Source organism: Armigeres subalbatus, chromosome 2, assembly GCF_024139115.2.
Source record: "Armigeres subalbatus isolate Guangzhou_Male chromosome 2, GZ_Asu_2, whole genome shotgun sequence".
Taxonomy (NCBI): domain Eukaryota; kingdom Metazoa; phylum Arthropoda; class Insecta; order Diptera; family Culicidae; genus Armigeres; species Armigeres subalbatus.
In genome coordinates this window covers 254,138,057-254,162,633 of record NC_085140.1, presented here as the reverse complement: position 1 = coordinate 254,162,633, position 24,577 = coordinate 254,138,057, and the positions used below count along the sequence as shown (strand labels likewise).

Sequence of the window (24,577 nt, the reverse complement as noted above, 5' to 3'; positions counted from 1 at the left end):
AATTTCTAGATGCTTCATATAAAAAGTGTGACATAAGGGGGAGGGGGTTGAAAATGACCAATTTTTGCGTTACGTAATTAAAGGATCTTCCCTTAAGGTGACTCGGGAGACACTACACACCATGTTATTTCTCCTATCTTTTGTCTCTTTCTAACATTGTCACCTCGTAATTTTGGAGTGGCGTATTTCGGGTTTCAGTTGTTTGATGTAACTGTAAATGTATCAGCATGTAGATTGCGAGTAAGCACGCGCCGGTGATACTTTTTCAAAATCATATTTGTTGTAGAAAAAAAATTAAGCATTAATGATAACCAATAGTATCAATAGAATTGGCAAATTGCTGAAGGGTTTCCGAATCGATTGATAAGCAAATGTCGAAAGATAAGACGATAAAGATAAAGACGCTATTAGCGTTTGAAATCTATCCTAATTTTTGTGACAGTCTCGAGTTTGGAAATGTCCGTTTTAGACCCTGTATCCAAGCCTTTCCCTTAGACGTAGTTAACGTCAAAATATCTGTAGCAAGCATAAATACTGACGCCATACAATTTTCTTCAGTCATAATGCGAATCAATTGTTTGCATGGTCTCCTTCCGATACTTGCTTGGGATTCAACTACCGACGTTAGCGTTGCGCTTTGAATAAAGTTCATCTCGGAACCGATTTCTTTTTCAATCATCAACAGGAAAAATACGGGAAAATTTCATGTTGTGCCGACAACATCCAAATCGTTGCAAACGCCACATTAGTGAATAAATTGCTGTAGCAATCTTCCGATGACAGCCTATGCTCGGACCGGCACTAATGCTATGATTCCGCTACCGATGCCAAACAATTATGCTTTGTTCTATGAAGAAAGTTCGTCTAATATCAACATTCTCAATCACTAAAATCATATAACTCCGAATTACGCTAGAAAATTTCACCGAAGAATTGCACTTGCACTTTAGGAAAATTATGATGGTCCTGAAAAGAACCGATTAATTGCCACTTATGTGCCTTATTAACAGCAGCCACTGGGCTGCGCGACCGCCATCCGATGATTCGACTCAACGAACGCCGTCGATTGCCAGATCCGTCTAAGATGGGACACGGATGAAAATGATGTGCTGCTGCTTCCACGACCACCACCACCACCGACCGAAAAAAATTCATCCGCTGAGACAGCCGTTGTCACTGGGACCGCTTCTGGACGCCCTGGTCCGTTCTCCGTGACATCCAAAATGAAAATGACGCGCGCACGCGAAACACGGGGCTTTTTATACACAGGGAAAACGAAGCAGTGGGTCAACACGTACCTTACTGCAATCTGATGTCCGTGTTGGGGATTTATGAACGGAATTGAATTTTTCACCCGGTTTGGAAAGAAACAACATTTTCAATAGTTTAACGTTGATAATCAATAGTATCAATAGAATTGGCAAATTGCTGGAGAGTTTCTGAATCGATTGATAAGCAAATGTCGAAAATCCATCGAAAGATAAAGACGCTATTAGCGTTTGAAATCTATCCTAATTTCGTGACGGTCTCGAATTTGGAAATTTCGGTTTTACACCCTGTATCTGAGTCTTCCCCTTAGACGTAGTTTACGTCAAAAACAAGTTTTCTAAGGAGACAGGGAAAAATCCCGGGATCCCGGGATTTCCCGGGATATACGAACAAGTTCATCCCGAATCCCGGGACAACGAAAATGACCGGGAAATGGAAACTCTAGTTGCGACCCATTAACTATTAAAATGTAATCAACTCGATAACTTTATAGAATACTTCCTAAGCGAGAGGACAGTTCTTGTTGCGAAGTGAGCTGACTTTTATAAGCAAAGTTATAAATAAAACAAAAATACTCATTATTGATATTGATGTTATTCTTTTACGTGTTAAATTAAATTTACCACGATTCAGTATTTCCCTTATAACTTATTTTAAAGGAAATAATCGTCTCGCAACAAAGACGATCAGTTTCAATGCAACATTTTCTATGTTGCCAACGTAGTCATAAATTTTTTTGAGCAATGAGTAACATTGTGGAACGGTTTTCCACAAAAGTGACTGTTTTCATAGTAATTTTCATACAAACTTAAGGCTCAAATTACCGTTATCCAGTCATTGACGAGAAAGACAGCCACGTGCTCGTACCACACCCAGTAATAAAACCACCCACCGAGGAGAAAAAGCAGTCTCCAGCTGGATGGGAGAAGTTTTTTTGTTTTAAAACTACATCATCCAATAGCGAAGACATAACTATATCCGGTGGATGCTTTATTTGGTTGTATTTCGCTTTAGTTTAAAAAAAAACTGCCTTTTGCAACATTTTTCCCAAGAGGGGAAATCGACGATTTACACTCACGCTCTCTTATATATAAGAAAGGGGGGTCTTAAACCATTTTATGAACCTTCTCCGGCACCAAAACCGAAATTTGAATGCATATTTTCATGCCGTTCGGTTCAGTAGTTTCCGATTTTGTAAGGTCAGACAGACAGAAATTTATTTTTTTGTGTAGGGGAAAAGACGGCTTTGGCAGGTTTTGTGCTATTATTGGCAAGGGGGTTTTTGTCGACCGAATTTTATGAAATTTGGCCACAATATTCTTTGACATGCAAAGAATGTGTAGGCCAAATTTGAGCATAATCAGTTATGAAAACCCCCCTGACAATAATAGAACAAAACCTGCCAAAGCCGTCATTCCCCCTACATAAATAATTGACATCAAATTTGTTTTCAATATAATCTCAACAGACGAGCATAATATCAATTTGCTCTAATTTTGTTCCGAATTTCCTCGGGAAACCATACAAGTAACATTTTAAGTTTTATAATTATATATTTTTTATTATATATATTTTTAGTGCAAACTGCACAGAAAACCAAAAGTTTTATGAATCGTTTCAACTTTTTGGACATATTGAAGGATAACTTGAAAGCAAGCGCCGTTGGATTGAGTCATAGATCCTATTTTTAATTTGTCCGAAAGCAACAGTTTAAAACCTTCTTCCAATCTCGTCATAGAGCGGCTGCTGCACAATGCCAAATCAATGGTCCCGCGTCCTCCTCAATCTCCAGATCAGTGCTCATGGAATAGTGACAGAAGATCTCCCCAGAAACAGTTCAAAAGCGTGTAAAATCAAAGAAAAGACACAATACAGCTGAAAGGCGACGAAAACGGCAAATTTGACTGTTGGCCATATATTTTCTGTCAAATTTTCCGTTTCCGTCACCGAACGCTGAATTGCGTTTGAGGCTTAATTGTAGCAACAATAGACATACGAAGGGGTAATATCAAGTTTTGGACTCCATAAACAATGATTTGAGCACTGTGTGGACATTTTTTGGCTTTATGTTTGTATATTTTTTCTGATAATCAGCTCAATGAAAATATTGATCTGTTTATTTGTCGAATTTATCGCTGGAAAGACATAAGCATAAATCGTACTTTCTCCTGAGTCTGAGACAAATATTAGTTCATTAAATATGTTTCATAAATGGTTTTATATCCGAGCCATCACATAACGGACAATTTTTCGACAAAGTGTAGTAATCTTCATCTGATTTTCTTGCAACAAATTGTATTCAAAAGGTGGTAAAGCCTTGATAATCATTTTCTAATTTATTGACGATCGGCATTTACGTTCACAAATTGTTTGAGTGAAGAAATTAAAATTTGAAGATTCACATAAATAAAGAAAAAAAAAATTGGTGTCATGTTCCTAATGATATCCCCAAAAATCGCTTTTTAGTCATTATTGTAGAGACTGGTTCACTTCAGAATAACGTTTCAGCAGGTATAATTATATATCTGACATATCATTATAAAATGAATACCTGCACATATTAGAAATTTTTTTGACATATGGATTTACATTGCCATATCAGTAATCAATTTATTTTATCTCTATTAATGGAAGTATAAGCATCTACACAGCATAATCAGGAAGCTACAACCCTCCTATATTTGTTTTATGTCTTTCACCTGGAAAACTTCATCCCCAGCTCCGCAAAAATATCAGATCAACCGCAACATTAATGCGTCCACAATGGAAGAGTTCATCTAAAATTATAGCGCATATCGAAAGCAATTCCAAACACCGTGAAGCCCATCAATTCGATGTTCAAGGGTCGCAGATCAGCAACGCCAAGCTAGTTCTGTATAGCTTCCGCTGCCTATAGAAATATTCCTAGCCTACACATTCACATGTGCTTCTCGGTCGGTGGCATCAAACCAAAAGCCGACCATCAAAAGCGCGTGGGAACCGAAGCACTTGCTGGAGCCGACAACACTCACCCCATCCTCCCACACCAGAGAGCATAAATATTTACTTACACATGCTATCCACAACAGACACCTTGGGCTTGAGCCGACGGAACATCCCGATCCCGGCTGCAGCATCATACAACAGTTATTTACCTTTTCACACATGGCGCTGAAACTGTGCTTCCCTCCTGGAGCTGACTGTACAGCAGCATCGCACGAACCCCGTGCTACTCGACCAGCCGACGCGACGAAAAGGAAAAAACCGGAAAATCATCATGAGTAGCGTACTTGAAACACGAAATTAGTTAATTTATAATTAATTTAACCTCGGTGGGAGAAACGAAACGTGAAACTGATATTTAGATCCTGCATGGGGATTTGTTTCCCTTTTTCCTGCTGAAATATTTGTGAGGAAAACAAAACCAGTAGCATACAATATGCTAAAGAAATTAGGTTCGTATTAAAAATTTGGTTAGAATTTCCAATGCGAGTGGACACGACGAATGCTACTTAAAAAATATTCAAAATGCGCTATCGATGCAGCGGTTTTGATCGTAGAATCATTTCTATTGTTTGAATTCTAAACGATATCGTATCATATCGGCAACATGAGTGGAAAATAAATATTCGATAGTGCTGGTGCTGAAGCTCAGCAAGCATGGATTTTTTCGTCCCAGAGGGCCTAGGTTCAAGTCCAGTAGGTGCATTTTTAAATACAAAAATGTCTGGTCACGTCAATCATTCGAAAACAAAGATAAATTAGATATATGTAACATCATTCTATCGCCAGTAGTTGTTAGACGTGAAGAAATAATCCAACGGAAAACAATAAAAATGATTAGCATTAGCAGTGAGCAATTCGCATAAATTCGTAGGTGGTGTACAAGTCTGGACTATTGTATGAGAGTAGAATCATTTTCATCCGTTACCACAGATATTGATTTGGGAGCGTTGTTGCTGCACTTATTCGTTTAAATGCTCTTTTTTTATCGCCTGGTTTGCTTACTTGCGCTGCCCTTCGCTGTATCACCGCCCAGCGCTGTTATTTTGATTTTAGGATCTGATGAAGCATGTAGAACTTCCGATAAACGGATTTGCCACACTTGCTCCTTCGTTGAATTCTCGATTACTTTTCATGTTGAAAGGGTCCTCCGGGAATATATCACAACCAGTTGAATAAAGTCGTATATTTTGATTCCATGGGTGGCTATTACGATGAGGAACAGTAACGGTGATAGAATACATCCTTGTCTTACACCAACTACGACCCGGATAGGGTCGGACAAGACCTCATTGTGCAGCATTCTATACGAGAAGGCCTCGAACTGTGCCTCCATGAGGCCGATGATTTTCTCAGGAACCCCTTTGCGTCTCAGGGCACCACACATATTCCACGTGATTGAAACGGTCGAAAGCTTTTCGTAGTCTCATATATGAATACCAAGTAAAGGAACTCTTGGAATTCGTTAACCTGCTCCAGAAAGATACGGGGCGTGACAATATGGTCCACACAGGATCTTCCGGAATCCGGCTTGCTGCCGTCGAAGAGTCGCATCTATCTTCTCCTGAAACTGTACACAGTGACATAATGCTTCGCCAGTTATCGCATACAGACAGGTCACAATTTTTGGGCACCTTCACTCAGATACCTTGCATCCAGTTGTCCGCGAAAGTTGAAATAAACGATGCGTTAGTTGAGCGGATGTCTTGGGCTCAGCTTTGAGCATCTCGACTGATATGCGATCGAACCCTGGGGCTTTGTTCGATTTAATGCACTGGGTGGCTTTTTAAATATCTAGCAGTGATGGAGCTTCGGTATTGACGCGTGTTATACGTCGGATCCTGGGCAGATCATGGCCTGGCTGGCACTCGAAAAAGTTATTTGAAGTGCTCGAACCAGCGCAGCGTTTCAGCTGGTCAGATGAGTTGGTCAATTACTGCCCATTTGCATCTTTCACAGGCATCGTTGCATTCATCTTCGCCCCGCTTAAGCGTCGTGAGAATCGTAAGGGGGCGAATGTCCCCGGTTGCTGCGTCTCTCTCTCCTTCTTCGGTCAGAGAGTTCGCCCTCACTCGCCTGTTCCATCGACATGAGCGTCTCACTTTCTACTCCAGAGCCGAGTATCGTCGAAGGACTAAGACTTTGAATCCTCTGGGTTTTGTTCATTCTATCGCGGCTTTGGCTTCTTTTTGCTTCTCAATCTTCCTCCAGATCTTTTCGGTGATCCAATGTTTTTTCCGGGTGTACAGATAGCCCACATTATTCTCGCTGGTGGCGATGAAGGTATTATTGATGGTGGTCCATTGGTCTTACACGCTGCCACCTCCCGGAATAACTGCAGCACGCGTCTCCAGTTATCCAACAAAGGACCATTTAACCGTGGCATCTTCCAGTCTCCTACTACGAATCCGTAACTTAGTATTCATAAACAAAAATGTGTTCAGAAATAGTTGTCCATGCAAATGTTTTTTTTTTTCAAAATATCCAAAAAGAAAGATATTTTAGCACAAAAGGAGGACATCCAATTTTTATTGAAAAAGGAGAACATGGACATCCCCTTAAAGGGCATCCCCCTTTACCATATAGTCTGGTCACCCTAGCGTAAGGCAAAACGATGACCTTGTGTTCTTTGAGAAATCTCGCTTAACTTTTCCAAAAGTCATAAGTAACACTTTTTTCATGATTAAATCATTTTAATTTGATTAGGGTAAATTTACCGGTTTCGGACATATTAGAGCCTAATTTGGTCAACCCTGAAAAATGCATATTTTCCAAACAATATCGAACAGATTCAACAGCGATGAAGAATGAATGATGTGTCTTCTGTTAAAGCTAATGAAACCCTCGAAAATTGCTTTATTTTCGAAGTTAGTCAAGAAACTGGCCAAATTAGGAACATGGCTGAAACTGGTACATTTACCCTACTGCAATCAAAAGCTTTCATATAGGTTTTTTGATTGCAATATTCGAATTAATTTGTGAAAAAATGATACTTAGGTCCTTTTGTCAGGGGCCCTCCATAGCCGTGCGGTAAGACGCGCGGCTACAAAGCAAGACCATGCTGAGGGTGGCTGAGTTCGATTCCCGGTGCCGGTCTAGACAATTTTCGGAATGGAAATTGTCTCGACTTCCTTGGGCATAAAAGTATCATCGTGTTAGCCTCATGATATACGAATGCAAAAATGGTAACTTGGCTTAGAAACCTCGCAGTTAATAACTGTGGAAGTGCTTAATGAACACTAAGCTGCGAGACGGCTCTGTCCCAGTGTGGGGATGCAATGCCAGTAAGAAGAAGAAGTCCTTTTGTCATTGAAAAGTTAAGCGAGAAATCACAGGGGTGGATAATAAAAAAAAAAACAGATAAATCCACCTATCGGTGATGATGCCTTTCTCGCTCATTATAAAATGTGTCGAGAAATTTTTTTAGAGAGATCTAATAGATCACATATGAAGCAATTACTGGGTTTTGACTGTCATATAGACTTCCAAGAATGTGGCAAAATTGGATCGTGAAAAAATCTTATCAAAACTGTCATAAAATCGTGTGTAAACGAAATCAGGGGCAGATAAAATTTGCAAAAAATCGAGTCATCACTGTATCTTGTACATATTCGTTTATGGAATGATGCTAATGGTAGTTTAAATGCAAAAAAACGCCTGAAAGCGTCCATTTTTGAAAGCATAAAACCTAAAAATAGTGAACTATTAAAATTAAACATGTTCCAAAATCTGAAAAAAAAAAAAAAAAAAAACAATGGGTAATGTTTTCAACATAACCGCGAGTAGACGTAGGACTTGTATAAACGTATCTTATTTACAGTTAACTTTTGGATCTATGGAAGTTGATTATAGGCATTGTTATTGGAAATGACAACTTCCATGCTGTGTACAATTATTAGCAATTTGTTTATTCAAAACTTCTGGAAATAAAACTAATAATCGGCCTCTAGCCGTGAGCTCCGAGTAATGCGATGGGCGATTGCATCCATCGCAACCTAAACCACTGCATCTGACCATCATCAAGCACAGAATGACAAAAAAATGCGCCCACTTCTTTCATGCATATTCGCAGACCCACCGCTGGTGACTGCATGCTGTCGCTGTGTAGGAAACACAGCGAATGATTGAACGAAACGAAAAATGTACGAGCAAAAAGCACGTTAGTACGCGCTGCTGTCACAAATTGTAATGACTCGCCACTGCAGGCACTGCTTCTTTTATACACAAAGAAAATCTTCCGGTAAACCCGAAGGCTCGTAACATACCGCATTCTGATGTCCGTGTTAGGAATGCACGGGATTGGTTACATATGAAATACTGGCTTTGAGAAGAATTGAAATTTCCAATAGCTTATTGTTTATAATCTTATGTTTCGATGAAATAGGCAAAATGGTGGAGAGTGTCCGAGTCGATTGATATATAAATCTTAAAAATCCATCGAAAGATAAGGGCGCTAGTAACGCTCAAAATCTTCCCTTCCAGCGTAACGCTCTCGATTTCCAAAAATCTAAATGACACCCAGTATAGTAAAGAAAGATGTAAGTCCTACGTCAAAAAATATGGTATCTTTGAAATATTGAGAATGTAACTAAAATTATTTTGAGAGCCTATTCTGAATATAAGCTTTATCAGGATAAAGCTATAATAAGGAGGCTCTTGATATCAAAGTTGTCGTGTAACCTTTCGTAATTTAAACTATAAATTGAGTTAAGCTATACACGTCACCTTTTAGAAAGCCATGAATGTTCGAACGAATGTAGGAAGCATTTTTGACAAACTACATCCTATTTAAATTATTGTTTGGGCGTTCTTCATCGCCATCGGATAATAGTAAAAGAGTAGAAAATGGGATGACCTGACAACTTTCCCATAAAATCACAAACGGTCATTATTGATGAAATTTATTCGTTTAACGATAATTCAAACTACGGATAAAATTAGCTCAAATCCTATTTTCGGTTGCTTATGGAATGCTTGTGGTAGTTAGATGAGTTACGCCGGAAACTAACTGGGCGACTTGATTCTATGAATTGCTCTGATTAAAGCAGAACTTGTCATCTCCTAACTCACACACCAATTGAGTCGTTTACTCCGATGTTCATTTTTTTTTCATTTATTTAGTTAACATCTAAACAGATAACACTGAATCAACAATTTGACGCCACAATGCACGGTTCAAGGCTGCATCTCTCCATCCTCGGATACGCCCCACGCTCGCCAAGTCGTTTTGCACCTGGTCTGCCCATCTCGCTCGCTGCGCTCCACGCCGTCTCGTACCTGCCGGATCGGAAGCGAACACTATCTTTGCAAGGTTGCTGTCCGGCATTCTTGCAACATGCCCTGCCCATCGTGCCTTTCCGGCTTTCGCTATCTTCTGGATACTGGGTTCGCCGTCGAGCTGGGCGAGCTCGTGGTTTATTCTTCACCGCCACACACCGTCTTCTTGCACACCGCCAAAGATGTTCCTAAGCACCCGTCTCTCGATTACTTCGAGTGCTTGCAAGTCCTCCTCGAGCATTGTCCATGTTTCTTGTCCGTAGAGGACAACCGGTCTTATCAGCGTCTTGTACATGACACATTTGGTGCTGTGGTGAATCATTTTTGACCGCAGTTTCTTCTCGAGCCCGTAGTAGGCCCGACTTCCACAGATGATGCGCCTTCGTATTTCACGACTAACGTTGTTGTCAGCCGTTAGCAAGGATCCGAGGTAGACGAATTCCTCGACCACCTCGAAGGTATTCCCGTCTATCGTAACAGTGCTACCCAGGCGGGCCCTGTCGCGCTCGATTCCGCCCACAAGCATGTACTTTGTCTTTGACGCATTCACCACCAGTCCAACTTTTGTTGCTTCACGTTTCAGGCGGGTGTACAGTTCTGCCACCTTTGCAAATGTTCGGCCGACAATGTCCATGTCATCCGCGAAGCAAATAAATTGACTGGATCTGTTGAAAATCGTACCCCGGCTGTTACACCCGGCTCTCCGCATGACACCTTCAAGCGCAATGTTGAACAACAGGTACGAAAGTCCATCACCTAGTCTTAGTCCCCTGCGCGATTCGAACGAACTGGAGTGTTCGCCCGAAATCTTCACACAGTTTTGCACACCATCCACCGTTGCTTTGATCAGTCTGGTAAGCTTCCCAGGGAAGCTGTTTTCGTCCATAATTTTCCATTACTCTACGCGGTCTATACTGTCGTATGCCGTCTTGAAATCAACGAACAGATGGTGCGTTGGGACCTGGTATTCACGGCATTTTTGAAGGATTTGCCGTACAGTAAAGATTTGGTCCGTTGTCGAGCGGCCGTCAACGAAGCCGGCTTGATAACTTCCCACGAACTCGTTCACTAATGGTGACAGACGACGGAAGATGATCTGGGATATCACTTTGTAGGCGGCATTAAGGATGGTGATCGCTCGAAAGTTCTCACACTCCAGTTTGTCGCCTTTCTTGTAGATGGGGCATATAACCCCTTCCTTCCACTCCCCGGTAGCTGTTCGGTTTCCCAGATTCTGACTATCAGTTTGTGCAGGCAAGTGGCCAGCTTTTCCGGGCCCATCTTGATGAGCTCAGCTCCGATACCATCCTTACCAGCTGCTTTATTGGTCTTTAGCTGTTGAATGGCATCCTTAACTTCCCTCAAGGTGGGGGCTGGTTGGCTTCCATCGTCCGCTGAACTGACGTAGTCATCTCCTCCGCTGCCTTGACTTTCACTGCCTGTACTCTCCGCGCCATTCAGATGTTCCTCGTAGTGCTGCTTCCACCTTTCGATCACCACACGTTCTTCCGTCAAGATGCTCCCATCCTTATCCCGGCACATTTCGGCTCGCGGCACGAAGCCTTTGCGGGATGCGTTGAGCTTCTGATAGAACTTGCGTGTATCTTGAGAACGGCACAGCTGTTCCATCTCCTCGCACTCCGCTTCCCTCAGGCGGCGTTTCTTCTCCTGAAAAAGGCGGGTCTGCTGTCTCTGCTTCCGTCTATAACGTACCACGTTCTGCCGGGTACCTTGCTGCAGCGCAACCGCCCGCGCTGCGTCCTTCTCCTCCAGAATCTGTCTGCACTCTTCGTCGAACCAATCGTTCCGTCGACTTCGACCCATATACCCGACGTTGTTCTCCGCTGCGTCGTTAATGGCTGCTTTGACTGTATTCCAGCAGTCCTCAAGAGGGGCCCCATCGAGCTCACTCTCTTCCGGCAACGCTGCCTCGAGATGCTGCGCGTATGCAGTGGCGACATCAGGTTGCTTCAGTCGCTCTAGGTCGTACCGCGGCGGTCGTCGGTACCGAACATTGTTGATGACGGATAGTTTTGGGCGCAGTTTAACCATCACCAGATAGTGGTCAGAATCGATGTTAGCGCCACGATATGTCCTGACGTCGATAATGTCGGAGAAATGCCGTCCATCAATCAGAACGTGGTCGATTTGTGATTCTGTCTGCAGTGGTGATATCCAGGTGTACCGATACGAGAGGCTGTGTTGAAAGTAGGTGCTGCGAATGGCCATATTCTTGGAGGCGGCGAAATCAATTAGTCGTAGGCCGTTTTCGTTCGTCAGCCGGTAAGCGCTGAACTTTCCAATAGTCGGTCTAAACTCCTCCTCTTGGCCAACCTGAGCGTTCAAATCTCCTATGATGATTTTGACGTCGTGGCTTGGGCAGCTGTCGTACTCACGTTCCAGCTGCGCGTAGAATGCGTCCTTATCATCATCAGTGCTTCCGGAGTGTGGGCTATGGACGTTGATTATGCTGAAGTTGAAGAACCGGTCTTTGATCCTCAACCTGCACATTCTTTCATTGATCGGCCACCACCCGATCACGCGCCTTTGCATATCGCTCATCACTATGAAATCTGTTCCCAGCTCGTGTGTGTTGCCGCAGCTTTGGTAGATGGTATGATTACCTCTAAACGTTCGCACCATTGATCCCTTCCAACAAACCTCCTGCAGCGCTACGATGCCGAATCCACGGTCCTTGAGCACATCGGCAAGTATGCGTGTGCTCCCGATGAAGTTGAGAGATTTGCAGTTCCACGAACCGAGTTTCCAATCGCTAGTCCCTTTTCGTCGCAATGGTCTTCGCCGATGGTTCCGGTCCGTACTCTCTTGTTGATTGTTCGTTGCTTATGATTTTTTAAAGGCTGGCTTGCAGGGCCTGACACCAAACCCCTAAATTTCCGGAGGACCATTCCTCCTTATTTCCGGTGGACCATGGTGCACAGTTTCACTTAGAGTCCCTCGCTGACACTCGGACGATGATCAGCCGCCCCTAACATGGAGAACAGACGCTGTTTTGAGCCGATCCTGACATGGAGAACAGACGCTCAATAAGATTTGCCCTTCCCTGTCAGCATACAACCATAGTTCCCACCGGGGTTGGTTACTCGATCTTCCCTAAGGTTGCTCGTATCCCCGCTCGCACCGCGGGGAGGTAGGGATAGGAGTTGCTGGGTAAGAGGCTAAGGACCGCGAGATGGGGTCTATTTTATTCCTTCAGGTACGCGAAGTACCAATGGTACGCCGTGCCGTTGATTCTATGAATTACTCTGACTAAAGCAGAACTTGTCATCTCCTAACTCACACACCAATTGAGTCGTTTACTCCGATGTATATATCTGTAATTAGTCTTACAAAGGGTTTCAAATTCCATCATCCGAGCTCATCCGAGTGAGTTAGTTTTTAATAATTTATATCTATTGAATTGAACTTGCTACTATTTGTTTTCACATTTTCATCGCGAACTCGTGGTAGTTGGGAATAGAGAAAACTATATGGGAGAACCAGGAATTACGCATTTATGAAAAACGATTTGTGAAGAAAGTAGTGGTAAGGAATCAAGAATAATGTGCATAGATTATCTGCTGTAATTAATATGCACTGTTAGTTAGTTAAATAATAGACATATAATTGTAAAATATGAACAAGCAATTAATCCAGTTTCAATAGATGACATAGGAGGGAACATTCTCCTGTTCCTTGCTTTTTGTATCAATGCAACGAAATGCAAAGGAGCTTCTGAAGACTGATACAAAACAATGGGCAGCAACTTGACGCAATAAATTGATTAAGGATAAATGCCCATAAAATGAGTTTTTAAAATACATTTTGCATATAAAACATTGCATTTTGGCCATAATCTCTGAGCCCATAGTATGATTTCTAATAGGAAATAATGAAACAAGATTCGCCGTCCTATACAACTTGTTGTGAGTAAACAAGTTAAGACTAAGTATGTATGTATGTATGTATGTAGTTAGCCACCCTCCTAGCTTGAGTCTTTCTCTGCATGCGGTTCCACTTGACAGTAAGGTCAAATTTCAATACAATTTTGAATTCAACATATTGCTGTATGAAGGTCCAAAAATGGGGGTGGTGGACCTGTAAGCAGAGACACTTACACGAAACCCACGGGAAAATGAGAATCTCCTTCCAGCAGAATAATCCAACAAAAAAAGAAGAAATTTGCAATACTTGTCAAGCTTTCCACGGGATAATTTGTTTGACGAAGAGCGCGTCAATTGGTTAACAACTGTTGCAGATAGTAAACAAGTTAAGACTAAGTGTCCCAAAAATAAGTTAAATTTTTTAAATGTATTTTACGAATAAAAAAAAGTCTCTGGGCCTTTTATAACACGTTTGTTTTTTGTAAGAAAAAAAAAAGTATATCGGCCAAAACTTCCGAGCCTGATCAGAGTCTGATCAGTCAAATTTTCAATGGGAAACAATCGAACAGGATTTCCCGCCGAACACAATTTGTTGCGAGCAAATCGGTTGACGGAAACTGATTAAAAAGTTGGCGAGGCATTCCACGACTTTTTTTGCGTAAAAAATGTATTTTGACCGTAGCTTCTGATTCTGATGCCGTCAGTCCAGTTCTCAATATAAAGCAATGGGACGGGATTTCCCGCCGAATGGAACCTATTGCGAGCAAATAATATTGGATAAGGATAAATGCCCGTAATATGAGTGAGTTTTTAAAACGCATTTTGCATATTTGGAGCGAACATATATCCTTTAAGTATACTTAGTATACGAGAAAGGCAAAAAATAAATATTATAAAAGATATGAAAGCAAAAACTCCTCGGATATGTTATTCGCTGTTTAGGTAATTCATAAAATTTCCTTCAAATTTTATTATTGCCCCTTCAAATAAACAATTTGACCGAAAAACAATCGAGTTTTGGAGACATAATACTTTTAATCCGCCTAGCAGTAATAGTACAGGATTTGAACCATAACTTTTGATCTCATATTCCGCTGAATGTTCAATGATCGTCGAGCGGAGTCCATTTTTTTGAAACTGTGGGACTACGGGCTTCATATAAAAAGTCTTTTTACCCTATTGGAGAGACTTTCAGCCCAGGGCTATAATAAGTTCATTTTCGGATTGATCCTACATCCTTATGTACATGTTAGTGTACGCGAAAGACAAAAACATTTGTATCATCCTAACGTCCTGAAAATTACTCAATAGACACCGGGGATGCAAAGTTGATACACAGAAAAAAATAATGAAAACTAATCAGCGCGTAAAAAATACAGACGTGGAAAATTACATTATTCTGAGCATACATGAATCTTTTCTATCAATTTCGCCCTAAATGTATGCAATTTGTATAGCATTATACCACTTTATCGAATAAATAGTGACATAATGCAATACAAATTGCATATATTCAAGCGAAAATAACGTTTAAATTTACGCTCTTTTTGGCATTCCCTTTATGTGCATTACTTTCGTGTAAATTTCAACAACTTTTTCTATCTGTGTAGCTACTCTATACACGTGATGAGCCAAAAGCTGCAAAGTTTCACACATCTCAATTAAAGAACCCCCGTTTCGATGGATGTTAATCTCTTTCCAGTGACAGACCCCATTTCGTATTGCTGAAGGCGTAGCCAATATGCAGACATCATTTTCGTGCTCCTTTAATTGATTTCCTCATCAACCCTTGCCAATAAAACAGATTGAAATTTTCTCCACCAGCTGACGGCGGGACAGACGCGTTCGATAATGCATCGCTTCTTGCCCACGGGATCCTTTTTTCAACTTTTATTTCTGCGGAAAAGTTCAATTTAAATTTCACCGCTCACTATTTGTTCGAGATATAGTTGCGGATTTATCGAACGATAGCTTCTGGGTAGATTTCTCTCATTCACTCCCCTAATTCTGCCGTTTCGTGATGCGAGTGTAATTAATTTTTCATTGCTCTGGTTACAGTGCCTTTTTTGCGATTCTTTTCCATTGCAGCTGTCCAACACGAACGCGGACCACGGAAACCCAAATTGCAGCACCTCCAGCCAAACGGAGCTCATCCGCACCATCTAGGAGGACCATTCGTGAACACATCTTCCTACGGCCATGTCCCTCATTTTGCCAATCTCCATCACACAGCTATGCAACAGAACTCAATCCTCCATCATCCCCAACCTTTATCATTTGCCCCATTGGGACATCATATGCCTCCTTCACTCCTGCCACCAGTGAAATTAGAACATAATAAATTCGATTTTTCTCCCGCGAATAATGGCCAATTGCCTCCGACGTTACTACCATCTGTTAAACTGGAGCAAACCAAAATGTCCTCGTTCGATTTCTCCCCATCAAGTCATCGCTTCTACAAACCCTTAGAGCAACTCCCTCCCTCACCAACGAATTCCAAAAGCTCCATAAGTGTAGACTCCCCATCGGAAAGCTTGACAAGTCCACAGCCTTCGACCGTAGACTGTGGATCCAGCGTTCTTAGTCCTACCCCAATTAACGCTAGCAATCTAAGTCTTCCCTCACCATTGTCCCAAACCGGTGTTCTAGATATTATCATGAGCTCCGATAAATGTCAGGAATTCATCCAGTATCAAATGCATAACAACAATCTTATGTTTTCTGGATTTAATTCACCCGAAAATGGCGGAACGGCTGCCCAACATCCTCCACCACCCCCGCCACTAATTCCTCATCCCACACCCCTTCCTGCCGACAGCCCTGGAGTACGATTGCCTACTTGGGAGATTCTACAGGTATTTTATACATCCTAATACCCACAATCGAAAAGATGTTACCATCAGCATTTCAATTATAGGAAACCACTGCCAGGCTGCTATTCATGTCCGTTCGGTGGGTACGCTGTCTGATTCCCTTCCAAACGCTCTCCAAGAGTGACCAGCATCTTTTACTACAGGTATGTGAACTGGCTCGAATCGATGACTAATGAAGTTGTGTTGACTCCTGTGCATTTCTTTCTCTTTCATCCCAACCCCGTAGGAATCGTGGAAGGAGCTATTCCTGCTGAATTTCGCACAATGGAGTGTTCCCTGGGACCTCAGTGCCCTGCTCGAGAGTCAACAGGTGCGCGATCGATTGCCACAGGATCCGGCCACCCAGATGGAAATGAAAACGATGCAGGAGATACTGTGTCGGTTTCGGCAGATTTCACCGGACCTGAGCGAATTGGGGTGTATGAAGGCCGTTATTTTGTTTTCTCCAGGTGAGTGAGTTGAATTTGATCCCAAAACGGCCGTGCAAGATGCTCAAATACGAAAGTCCCAGTCGTACTAAACAAGTTTGACCAAAACAAGGGCTGATAAAATCGTAATTGAGTAATCCAGTGCACCGTTAGCAACATTCCAATTTTCAATAAGTTAGGACTAAAAACACATTTGTTCCATTAATAATGTCATTCTTCTATGTTAATATTTACAAAAAAGATGATTTCTGCTTAATCTGTGTCATTTTTTGTTGCAATCATGCGTGTAACTGCAGAAAAGATAACTAAATCATAGTATCGACTTTTTTACGCGGATTATTTTTAAACGGATTTTTTACACGGATTCTCGAAATAGCACGGATTTTTTAACCGGATCAATTTTAACACCTTTTTTAGTCATCGCCGAGGTCGGAACCGCGTCAGAACAAAATTAATTTAGAAAAAAGTGTTCTAGTGGTTGATTCAAAGAGTTTTAGCGGATCCACAATTATTTTTTATTCAATTATATACAGACTGAACTATTTCAACACTACCGCAACATTGGGGCATACCACAACGTTAGGACATTTCACCCTATAACCAAAGATATTTAAGTACAAGATACTCCATTTCGCGTTTCTATATACTATCAATTGGCGAACAGACTTTACTGAAGTCAGCGCTGGCTAGTGGCAGAAAGTCGAATTATTTTTACAAAATCGATCATAGTAAACATTGGCGTTGGAATGATGCAAACGAAGTGAACAATCATATTATATTCAGTTCATACGTCAGAGCAACCTAATAATGCTCACAAATCGATCAAAGTTTAAATTTTAGGAAGAATTTCAAGGAGATAATCAGTTCAGAATTATTTATTAGAAATGTAGGATAGCGCACAATGAACGTGTTTTTATTCGATGCTGTTCATTATAGTTTCACTTGTGGTACGGTACTACTGAAGTCGAGTCAAGTACGAGACACCGAAGACGACCACACAGTTGTGGTCGAAATACGTATCTGCAAAGATAACGAAAATTAACTGGTGGAATTAAATGGAGAGTACTTAATTCGTCTTAGACGGTTGAATACATTCCACTAAAAGAGCTAATATATTTTTCTGACTACTGAAATGTTTTTTATGTTTGAGAGATCATCATACCTCCACAGAAAAGTTGAGTATTTGTCTAAGACACGTACGTTGAGGATCTCAACGTATATCAAAATAATTTATTACTGTAATTATAAAGAGACATTCATATTTTGAAGCAAAAAAGCAACCAAAAAGATCAGAAACTTAACAATTTCTCCGAAAATCCCGTAATATCAACAAAAGTTTAACGTATTCGTAATGTTACTGTTGAGAATGCTGTTGAAAATCTATAGTTTTGACGTGTTTGTCGAAATAATGATAATACGTCATGACATTTTCTTACACTCCAGAAAATTAAATTTGCGTTTCATAATTTTAAAAAAATACAGTGTTGGAAGCAGCACTAGAAAAGACAAAGAAAAAACATATGCGATTAAGGGGAAAGCTCATGTGAAGCAAAATTCAACGTTGAAATATGATGAATTCAATGTATTATAATTTATTTCTAGCAACATTTAACAATATTAATTCTATATTCCTCTCTCTTAATTTCTCTTAAATACAATAAGTAATTATCCTACAATTTAACTAATATTAATTCAAGATTATACAAACGAAAAAAAAATTGAAATGAAAATCAATAAACCTATTTATCTATATTTAGCTTGCGTCTTTTTGCTGATACTTTAGATTTCCTGTCAATGCGTTTTTTGCTATCTGCTTTCTGGATATTTGTGTTAAGTATTTGAAGTTTTGCTTTGGTTAACATGTTAATATACTTATTAGCGACCATTTCGGCACAAGACATACATAATATATCATTGATTAGAAGGGTATTAGATTTGGCTATTCTATATGGCCAAAACAATACATCGAGAAGCTTTTTCTTCACTGCGAAATTTGATTGTTTTAAAAAAGTTTCAAAATTGTTTTCAAAAATATAAACAATTTTTTTTTCAAAACTTGTATAACTTTAGACCTGGAGCGCTCAATCTCGACGAACTATCGTACTTTTTGTTATTGAGAAGAATTTTCAGCTCAGGCTCTATACGACCTACATCTGCGAAAGATCTGTCAAGGCATTGGTTATGGATTCGCTTGTCCTCGCTTGATTTGTCTTGTCTTGTCTTAGCACATGCACAGCCAGTATTGAAAAGCATCCTGGACATGTCGGTTGTATTCTGAGCATTTTCTTGTCTGCATTAATATTTGCAACATATCATAAATATGAAACAAGCATTAATACGGCCCGGCCAACCGTGCAGGCTTGAATTTGGGAGATAATAAAGCGAACCCTGGCAAACAGATTATATATTAATAAATAACATGATCAACGAAGAGTTTTGAATCTACGAAAGGAAGAAACGGGAACAGCCGTACCAACCGTTTCACATTCAAGGAAAGATGATTGACGAATCGTTGGGAGTGACTTTGCTAAGAAGATTAATGTACACTCCATGGGACCTCGACGTCTTGGGATGGGACAAAGTTTTTAGTCTAGTGCCCTGGCTTATACACTGATTGGCAAAAGTATTCGCATAAATTCAGATAGATTACTATGAAAACATGACGAATACGTATGAACATCAGTGTACATATAGGCCTAGGTTTAAGCGCCATTACTCGCTCTCTGGAACGAGACAAAGAAAAAAACAAAACGATAAAAACAAGCAAAAACTCAAGACGATAAAATATAATATATTTTAACTTACAACATCTCCATATGTTCCGTGCTTGAAGCGTTTATTTTTAAATTTTCCCGTCAAAACACAATTTATTGAAATGGCTTACCACTAATTTTCGCGAAAAGTGAATGAGGAGTGAAAATGAAGAAACGGAAGAAAAAATATCAAGAAAGCCGATTTTCGTTTATCTGAAGTTCGTCGGGTCTGCTAGTGTTAAATACAAACAGCAAAAATGAATTCAATGAATATTTTTGAATAAAGAGAATAAATATATAGTAGTGAAAACATCAACAGAAACAATCAACAGAAAATATTCAACATAATGAATATAATGAATTTTTTAATTTTTCCTTTTCCTCATTATTTTCTAAAACAGATCAATTTTATGGTCAAATTGAAACATATAACATCAAGACACTTTACATCACACGGCACAGTTCACAGTATTAATACTCAATTACTAAATATTAATGGAACCATCAAACTGGAAGAAAGGAATGAAGTATATAAAATACACTGACCAAAGCAGAAAATATCTTCATATAGTAAAAATGAAAAAATATGACTAAAATATGATTTTTTAGTAAACAGCGCACTGCTGAAACGTCATTGTATTCATTCGATGCACCTCCCCATAAAGGAATATAATGAAGATGATGATTTATTTGAGTTCGTGGAACATAAAGAATGTAATAAATGAATGAGTATCCCGAAAATAAACTAATAAATAAAACAAGTGAAAATATAAGAATAATGATTAGTATTCCAGAATAAGGTTCAAAATCTTGGCACAATGTTAGAGCTAATGATAGTGATTTTTTTAAATTCAGGCCTCTCAAAATTATTCTTAAAAATTAATCCAACACTTCCTTGACCCGATAATAAGTGTAAACTAACAGGTTATCGTTCCCAATAAAAATTATTATTACAATTACAATAACTAAAAAAACGTTACTAAAAATTCTCTTATTCGAAATTAGACATCGACATTTTTTATCCGCAGTGATCCCGGGACGCGTTTCTAGGGCAAACAAGTAACCCCAACGTCAAAATCACAAAATCAAGCACCATTGATGTCATACGGCATATCTGCCATTTCATGAGGTATACTTTGTCATTGATCGATAAGGGCTTGCATCACAGTTTCTTGGCTAAGGTGTTGTTGAACTCGTGTGCACTTACCTTCTCTCGTCGGAACTAATCTGTTAAGACTTACCTATCTCTGCGACCTGTCAAACCATGACGTAGTTTATTGGTTTATCGGCATGTCCATCGGGCGTCTTCTCTGGTATCTCGCTTACCGAATCATTCCATGTGCCGTCTAATTAAGTACTTCGCCGGTCGAATTGAACTCGCCAACAATATTGTCCAGTAAAACCCAAATCTGGCGCCAAATATATCTGCCGTTTTCAGCATACACTGGTCTTGATGGACTTGTATAAGCATCACAAAAAAAACTCGAAAAACTTTTTTTTTACGGCAGAAAAAAAATGCTGTCAAAAAACACCTCCGGTCTTGAGCCTTGACTACTACCGAAGATACTGTTCGCTTGATTTAGGCTTAAATTTTCATCATTGGGTTTTACTTTTGATTTACATCGCTTTTGTTGTTTCGTTGGAGTTGAAATCACCTAGATTTTCGCCATATCTGGACATTTGACAAAATACTTGCACACGTCTGCTTCACCACTTCCCAGCTTTTTTGGCGCAATAAGCTGATTTAGAACTATTGATTTAAATGATGATGAAAATTTGCTGGCATCAGGATGGCTGTTGTTGCTGTTTTTCCATCGAATTATGGAAAAAAAGTGTTCCAAGCAGTCCTGTGACAGATTCCTGGTTCGTAGGAACGAGAAGCCATATTTACAGTGGAGCTCTCTCCACAAGTGTTCTATAGCAGAAATATACAAAATCCATCCTTCAATGAAGTATGGATTTCGTGACTGAGCGGCTAGATTGGGTTGATCTCCTTCCTGAACAAAAGTGAACATATTAATTAGCGAGCAATCGTTAGCCTTTTGGTTAGAAAATACCATTTCCAAAGATTCGCAGGTCTGAGGAATAAACCGCAGTTCTTTCAACTTCTGTTTCATGCTTTTCAGGAATATCCAATGCGGGGATTTAGCTTGAATGGGCCTCTTCAGTTCCTTTGAAAAATCATTATTATCTTATAATATTTTAATACATTTGATAATAATTTAAGGCATACCTTAGTTTCATTAAATGTACTGGAGTTCGCGCAATCAAACAATTTATCGAAACTTGCGCAGTAATTCGCTGTATTTAAACATTCTTCAGAGACTCTCCCTGTATCGACGTACGTCCGCAGACCTGCACTTACGGACTCACTTAGGGCCGATTTCTTCACCTCCGCTTAGGCCTTAAACCAGGTTTAAACGTATGGGTAAGCACCGCTCAAGAGTTAAGCGAAGGTGAAGAAATTGGCCCTTAGTGTTTGTGTTGCTAAATTTACTCTCATCTCTGCAAACGGAGCCAACATCAAGTTGGTTGTATGTTAGTTTCGGAACTAACCGAGGAATTTGTTGAATATCTTCGTTGTAGAGTTCTATTATATGTTTGAATTTACAGACTTGTCCATCGAATATAGAATTATTTCTCAGAAGGTTGTTCCTGCTTGACTCAATTAAATGAGGCGCATCAAATGCACAAACAAATTTTGATTTCTTGTAGATGAACCATGTTTTTTTGTAGTTATGTTAAGCGATTTGAATATCGATCTGTTGATCGAGGTTTGATCACACACAATTAGTTTCGGTATCAAACCAGTATCCGATACTAACTTGACGGCCTCTTTAACAACTGTTTGAACACGGTTTGAGTTGGTTGACGAGTGGTTGAAAAAATATCCGATTGCTTGCTTGAAACCCGATTTCATTGATTTCACCATGAAAGTTAATGCTGAATTCGCACGTTTATCAATATCAATCTTCTGTTTCCCAACCTTAAAGAGATAGTGTAATGTAATTAGTAGTTTTCAACATATCATTATTTTTTTAAGGCAATATTTGGATAACATACATCCTTAATGCTCATTTTCTGCTCATGAACCGTACCTCAGTAACGTAAGGACTTATGAGAAAGAAGATTTTTTATTTTCTTAGGTTCTATACAGATGAAATATATGCAAGCGCAAAGAATTTTGAGTTCATACTATTCCTCCCTGAGCCTCCGTGGTTGATATATCATAACCAATACTTCTTTGAACAATGATAGAAGTGCAGTGTTTAAAATTTTCAATATAACAGGCATAATTAAATGCCATTTACTATGATTACAAAAAAATGGGACTCTTATACGTTCATTTTTAAGATGAAACAAATTTTACTTGCTTAATTTATTCTTATGGCAGCTTTACAAAGTTTTTATTTTAATTTATTCAAAATATTTTACCAAAGCTAGCATCTAGAATGATGTTATTTTAAACCAAGGATGTTAACGATCATTCAGTAATTTGCGTTCGATCATTTAGTAGTCTGTCAATGACACATTCCAGAAGCTGATTTTCAAAATATGTTGTATGGTGGACTTCTAGTGCGAAGGTTTTTCTACAGCTCTGTCTAATTGTTCGTTGTTTGAATTCCACTAGTAACGGAGTTATAGCTATAGTTTCAGTAACTTAGACTAAATGATAACAAAATTACAATAATTTAGTTTAAGTTACTGCAACTAGCGGTCTAACTCCGTTATTAGTTGAATTCTAATAACGAACCATAAGGCAAAGTTGTAGAAAAACCTACGCACTAGAAGTCCACCATACAACATATTTTGAAATTCAGCTTCTGTTATGTGTTATTGACAGACTACTAAATGATCGAACGCAAATTACTGAATGATCGTTAACATCCTTGTTTTAAACAAAAATTGAATGTGATGTCCTTAAACTATATTTGCTGCTGAGAAAATACCAACCTTCGTAGGAAACCCTGTGAAATAATTTGTTTTGGCATTTGCCCCATAAGTTAGACGCTGAGATATCGACATTTCATCCAAAAAAAATATTTACAACCTTTCCATCCAGCGGTAACGTAGCAGCTTTGACTTTCAAGAGGTTGAAGATAGCGCTTAAAAAACCTTCCTTCACTTCTAGTCTTGAAAGCCATCTTTTGATGGTTCCAATAAACGGAAGGGAAAATATTTCCGCATTTGTCTATATGCTTTGCCGGAACAATAATGTAAGATGATTGGCATGTTTTTTATCTTGTCGGAAAATCTTGATCCGCGTTACTTTCTTCTTCTATTTTTTTCGAGCTCCAATAAAACTGGATCAACTAATTGCGACGAACCAGAGTCTATTATACATAGAGTTGCGCAAAGAGTGAAGCCATATCTACCTTTTGAACTGTCAAACCGTCTACCTATCGAGCAAAGTAAACAAATGCTTGTTGGTGAGGCGGAAGTATTGTTATCGCCTAATGATTATTATGGCGAATTAAAACGCATGAATTGAAATGTATTAGATTTGATCTAGAAACAGCTTCAAAAAAACATCAATACATTCCCCAATAAAGTAGCAACAAGAAACTCACGTGTTTGCACTCTGTGGGTGACTAGGTTATCGAATTAAAAAGCTTTAGAAGTGACCGCTCCCGTGAAGTCACTTGAAGGGTTGAACAAAAGTGAAAGTTGGCAGCAGAATAACAAGAGCATTATTCAGAATAAGTGTAAGAAGATCCTCTTTGCGTAACTCTATATAATAGACTCTGCGACGAACATGTTACCAATTGGTTTTTTAACGATTTAACTTCTTCTTTCAAAGAACAAACTTTCTTCTTTAATTTAGATGCTTCCTTTTGTTTAGTTTTCAGTTTGTTCTTCAATTTAACGTTATCTTTTCCCTTTAGAATCAGCTGTTCCATCATTTTAGTTATATTATCTACTTTACAACAATAATCATGATCTGTTTCAAATGAGTTGTTTGGGCGCTGAGTGTTCGACAATAGAACATTGACATCCTGAGATGCTCCTATTTCAATACAGTATCCAACATCGTCGGATTGTGGATTTGGATCACTACGAAGTAGATCTTCATCATGATCCATTGAGATGTCTAAAACAGCATCTTCCTC

The 24,577-nt window shown here is 39.5% G+C and overlaps 1 protein-coding gene across 2 annotated transcripts in view; it reads left to right on the top strand.

Annotated features, from left to right (window-relative positions):
- Positions 1-24,577, top strand: part of LOC134212090 (protein dissatisfaction-like) — an 85,926-nt gene that overhangs the window by 54,144 nt on the left and 7,205 nt on the right. The window contains exons 4-6 of one of the 2 annotated variants that reach the window (XM_062689611.1): positions 15,501-16,267; positions 16,330-16,428; positions 16,512-16,734. In XM_062689611.1, coding sequence (XP_062545595.1) covers positions 15,501-16,267; positions 16,330-16,428; positions 16,512-16,734 — 1,089 coding nt within the window. Of the gene's footprint in view, positions 1-15,470; positions 16,268-16,329; positions 16,429-16,511; positions 16,735-24,577 lie in introns of both variants that reach the window. The other variant, XM_062689610.1, reaches the window with a different exon arrangement.